At 34.9% G+C, this 5,612-nt stretch overlaps 1 protein-coding gene across 3 annotated transcripts in view; it reads right to left on the bottom strand.

Annotated features, from left to right (window-relative positions):
- Positions 1 to 1,622: 1,622 nt before the first annotated feature.
- LOC135796102 (ras-related protein Rab-37-like) overlaps positions 1,623 to 5,612 on the bottom strand; it is an 11,801-nt gene continuing 7,811 nt past the window's right edge. The window contains exons 1-6 of one of the 3 annotated variants that reach the window (XM_065308005.1): positions 5,275 to 5,606; positions 3,839 to 3,949; positions 3,156 to 3,264; positions 2,962 to 3,072; positions 2,597 to 2,738; positions 1,623 to 2,528 (exon numbers count right to left, since the gene is read on the bottom strand). In XM_065308005.1, the coding sequence (XP_065164077.1) occupies positions 2,399 to 2,528; positions 2,597 to 2,738; positions 2,962 to 3,072; positions 3,156 to 3,264; positions 3,839 to 3,949; positions 5,275 to 5,493 (822 nt within the window). In that variant the 5' untranslated portion in view covers positions 5,494 to 5,606 and the 3' untranslated portion in view covers positions 1,623 to 2,398. Of the gene's footprint in view, positions 2,529 to 2,596; positions 2,739 to 2,961; positions 3,073 to 3,155; positions 3,265 to 3,838; positions 3,950 to 5,274; positions 5,607 to 5,612 lie in introns of those variants that run through there. The other 2 variants (XM_065308004.1, XM_065308006.1) reach the window with 2 other exon arrangements.

The raw sequence follows: 5,612 nt of genomic DNA, 5'->3' as shown, positions 1-5,612 counted from the left end.
TGAAGAACGTCTAAGTTTCAGCGTGCTTTAAGACGTTTTATAAGAAAAGAGCTCGCCGATCGTTTCTTTCGCTTTACTGTTACATTGTCATAGCGGTACACATATATTTGATTGTTTATTATTCGCTTTTTGTAAGTTTGTGTTGTTGGTCTTCGGACTGTCGGGACGCAGTGTGCGAAAGCCGCGAGATCGGATAGTATTTAAAGACGCGCGCAGCGCGCACATCACCGAGATGAGTCTAATTAACCTCTTGGTTAACGATTCCCTATCAGAATCTGAAAAAACATGCAAATAACCCACAAGATTCCACAGATATGACTCAATTTCTACAACAAGACTAGAAAAATGTTCAAAATTGTACAATATTATGAGCGATTTTAATGCACTTCCCACATTATTTCTTGGAGCGGTGAATGTGATCAGATTTCCACGATATGTTTTAAGAAAAGTGAAACATTAGCAGATTTTAAAAGCAATTTTCAAGTAGTTCCCGTCCGATTTCGAGAAACGGCAAGAGTGCATTGCTTATAACAAGTCTGGCGCTATCAAAATATCTAGGTTTATCGAAATAGCGTAAACGGTTCCCGAAATACTCGTATGCCCTATTTCCACATCATGCTTTAAGAAAAATGAAAAATTACCAGATTATGAGAGCAGTGATTCGGCAGTCCTGCCCTGAGTTCCGGGAGCGGCAAAGAACAATCGAGTTCAAAGAATTTTTAAGGTGTCGCCATGTAATTTCCGAAATAGTACCTGCGCATTGTATAAGCCAGACACTCCAAGGGAACACGAAAAGGTATAATCTCTATCCATAATATAACACCCACATATCACACACGAATTTATTAATATTGAGTTCCGCCAATGATCAATGCAATAGTACAACTCCATGTACGAGTATCATTGTGTTGAGTGCACAAGGAACGGCCGACAACAAGCACTGACCGCGCACGCGAATAGACTGAGAGCTGCAACGTCACCGACTTGCGTTACTGTGCAATCGCGAGACGCGATAAGAAAAGAATATACGAGTATAAACGAACGATATTCGCATCGTATAGAACAAGATGAATCAAGGTATAATTCGTATGCATAGCCTCTTTTCGAAAGTTTTGCAGTTATTTTACTTTGGGAAATATTCAATGTCATTAATTTTCATTGGGTTAGCGAAAAATTCTACATAACATTATTCCCATTTGGCGATTGAAGAAACCTTCTAAAGTTAACAACGGAATACACATTGTAAATATATATTTCATATATTCGATTATAATTTATCGTAGTCGCTTTGCTTAATATATTTAAAACATGTAATTGGCATTCTTTAAACAATAACACAAACTTAGTAAGTACTTGGTATGCTTGTAGAAATATTATCATAATAAATTACAAATTATTTAACACATATTTAGCATCCTTGGTAAGTAATAATAACACACAATTAAAATAGAGTTAAGGAGTAATCTTAACAGTTTGACATACATAACTTGTATTTTATACATACATTAGTGCTTGTAGCTATTGCACAACACTTAGACATTTAGACAAACAAAGTCATACAACAATTTGATGTAACTGATTTTCAAAAATTATTATTATCAAAGAATATTTGCACTTTAAAAATTTAAACTTTGCATATTTAACAACAATATTGTATTTTCATTAATTATTCAAGTGCAACACTCTATATATCCTTTACTTAGATGATACCATTACCATTACTATTTGACACTTCTTCCATACTAATAACCAATTCTAATGATAAAAAATGTTTAAAATTTTTAAAACGTTGACTAGTCAAAAAACTAAATTTGGAATAATAGGCCCTAATTTTAAAATTTATTAGCATTATTTTATATTTGGTCTATGGCCTCTTATTTTTAGCTGTAATTTTATATCAGTTTTGATTTAATTGATTGATATCCTTTCAAATGTCATTCCTTGGTGATATGCATTAGGCTTGTATATATTCAATTTTAATTATAAATAGTCTGTGCCCTCTGCCTACAAAAATCTCTCTAAATTTCATTGAGTTAGCATTTCCTATTCTATGCCAAAGTCGTTTTTGTAGCTCGTGTGTTTTGGTTTTAGTATTAATACTGAACATTTGTAAATTCAATATAAATTTTTATCAGTTATTGATTATTATCAACGTTACATATTGTTGTTTTCAGTGTATCTATTTCATATTAATATATACAGGGTGATTCTAGCATGATGAATATTAATTTTGATGATATCACCCTACGTAATGTTTATTAACATATGAACACTAAAAGCATATTGTTTTTATAAATTTAAATGTGTATTTGATTTGTTTGTAACAAATTTTAGGAAGCCTTGTTTTAAATTCAGCAATATTCATTTTCTTGAAACGGTCAGTGGAATTACCTAATATTTATTGTTCAATTGGTGTTGCAGGAGGACATTGTTGTGCGGGTTTGTTGCTAGCTGTTTGCGCACGCACATAATCTTGTACACTGAAACGATTTTCATCGTGTTCTCCTGTTTGTCGAAATTTTAATTCTCTAGAAAAACAAGTATTAAAAAAATATTAATTTCAACTTAATAAATTAATAAGAATAAAATTCAATACCTTGCAATTGCTAAAAATGCCAATTCAACATTCTGTCCACTTTTCGCCGATGTCTCCATGAAAGCAACATTATATTCGCGCGCCAAGCGCTCTCCCTCCTCCCGACGAACGGCGCGATCCACCCCGGCGTCGGCTTTGTTACCTGAGAACAATAATAAATAATAAATAGCAATTGATTTTCCCGTAAGCCTTGCGGAATTCGAATATCAGAGATAAATTTCATTAAATTTATTAAAAATATCGCTTTATATAGCCGACGACTTTGAAAATCAATAATAAAGTCCATTGAATGCCGGTAAGTATAATAATACCTGCATGGATAATAATGTAGAATACATTATTCCGGAATTAAAAGAAATACTTACCAATGAGCATTATAACAACGTCGTCCTGAGCATATTCCCGGATTTCACCTAACCACGCTCGAATGTTGTCGTAACTAGTTTTGTTCGTCACATCGTACAATAACAATAAAGCTTTAATCAGAAAAAACAATTAATTTTACAATCAAGGTTGTGGTAAAAATAGTATTTATATTAAAATAGATAGAGTTAGTTACCGTGTGCATCTCGATAGTACGCATGTGTGACACTGCGAAATCGCTCCTGTCCGGCAGTGTCCCAGATCTGTAGTTTTACACGCGTTTGATCCACATTGACCACCTTGTTCTACAATAGGTGCATTACACCACCACCATCCCAGGAGGTCGATCGACATCGACATTCCGGAACAATGTTCAGTTGATTGCAATTGTTGATTGTTTGCGTGGTGTGGCGAAAACGGACATGTAAATTTGAAACGAGAGAAAATCAATGAGCGTCTTTCAATTTTATCAACACCCACGAATATAGCACAAAACGATGCATACATCACGCGACATATCGATATCAAACAGCATACATCAATCATTTGTTTGTTCGAATATATACTACAGGTATACACAGTTATACAGTGTGTTCATAGTACAGCAACAAATAGCGTGAACTAAGTGAAGATGTCTGGCAAAACTTAATTATAAATTTTAGAATTGATTTCAAAGCAAAGTTTCGTACCAAGTTGACAACAAACATATCATTGAGCCAAGCGCCACCTAGCGACAAACAAAAGACATTTTTGTTTTATTGGTTATGTACAGCACATTGAAACATCAGTTGCTTTATAATTAGCGACATTTAATGACAAAACAATCAACATCGGGGTTATTTTACATTTCTTGTTGATTCATCAAGCGTATGCGCTTACCCGGAAGTCAATGCCTACGGTGGAAATGAAATTGCCGTAGAGAAAGAGTCCGTCGCGAAACCTCACCAGCAGACAGGTCTTTCCAACGCCGGAATCTCCCAAGAGCATTACCTTGTATTTAATTAAACATAATTTAAAACAAAACAAAAATACGAACATAAATGTATATTGAATTGTCTACAATAAACAGGAAAACAGTTAATTGGCTGCAGCTTCCGAGAAGTTAAATGAATCAGGAAACTGGAGATTTAAACTTTTTGCCTGGGCATTGAGAGTTCTATAGAAACGTTTAATTGTTCCGATGGCGCCAATTAAACAGCGAAGGGAAACAAAACGTGGCATTTGCCACGTGTGCCCGGTACACATGTAATTTTATAAAAGCTCTATTAATACGCGCAACAACTCTACCCTGGTATCATAATCAATGGAACGTTGTTTTTTAATTAATTCGCTTAATTAAAATTTACGTCATACATAATTTTTCCGTTGTATAACTTAATTTTTACTTTGTGTGAGCAACTAATATGTCCGATTATATAATACACGTTGTGTATAAATATTCAATATTCAATTTGATGCACTCTGGTGCAAGATATCTGCAACACTGCAAACAGTGTGAAATTGCATTCTGAAGCATATATGCAGTGAAAGATGCAACCAAATATACGCTGCCAACCGCCCCGGAATGCTTATGATTACATCTTGCAAGTGGCAGCGCTGAGAGTCGCCGGAGGGTTTTATTAGTTAATTAGCGCCGAAGTGCATCGCGACTTGATCGTCATCATTGCTATCGCATAAATTGAGCTGATCAGATTTGAGAGCATTTCACAGCACGGATGCTGCAATTTAAATCGAGAAGCAAACCTGAAGCGCAGCACGCCGCACTGTGCACAAGGCACTAAGTGCAGTTTAAATCAATTATTTGCTCAAATATTGAATTTCATTCGACAAATGCTATCAAAATGCAGTAGATTAACTTTGTGCATATTTACTTTTAATTAAACGCAAACTAATAATAACTAATCATATTAACATGTATTATGAATCATTTTTCAGAGAATTAACTAGCAGTTTATATACATTGTGTATCAGAAAATTTGATTTGTTCTACAACGAATTGACATTCTCTGCAACAAATTGTACACGTTAAATGAATATTATGTTGTCTACGTCTCGCCAGACGAGACTTTCCCTTATCCTGATTGATTCAATTTGCGTCTGAAATCTTTTTTTCAGCTTATGCGTGCTTCACATGCGTCAATCTTCTCAGAAAATAACGAAAAAAATAAAGATTTAGGGAGTCTTGATTTGAACAAATTATATTTCGATTTTCGTTTATTTCCCGTAAGCTACGATTTCTTTTATTTCTCCTAAAAGTATTTTTATTATTATTTGCGGCTACTATTTGATTTTGGGAAACTCAGATCTCAAGTTACCTTTTGTACGATATCGTATTGTTCGGAGTCGTCGCGCTTGAGCGATTGCCTGCGCGTGGCAAAGCAGAGCATCGGATCTAATGACAAACCACCACTGGATCCTCTGCTTCCACCGCCGTCAGCATCCACCGTGTCGTCGCCATCGCCACCGTCTCCATCACCGTCCACGTGCGGCTTCACCTGTACCACTTTACGCACATATGTCTCTTCATTTAACATTTTTACCGTTTTTATCACTCAATTAATCAAATACTTTTCCGATTGTAATTCACTTTCTTTCATTTGTTATCATGCAATCAACGTCTAATAATAGTTGAAGTCTTGTAATAAATCTAACA

This window comes from Atheta coriaria, unplaced genomic scaffold (assembly GCF_025399875.1).
Source record: "Atheta coriaria isolate IRGN ID8LTWV9N9 unplaced genomic scaffold, Caltech_Dcor_3.1 hic_scaffold_7_pilon, whole genome shotgun sequence".
NCBI lineage: Eukaryota > Metazoa > Arthropoda > Insecta > Coleoptera > Staphylinidae > Dalotia > Dalotia coriaria.
This window is presented reverse-complemented; position numbering and strand designations above follow the sequence as displayed.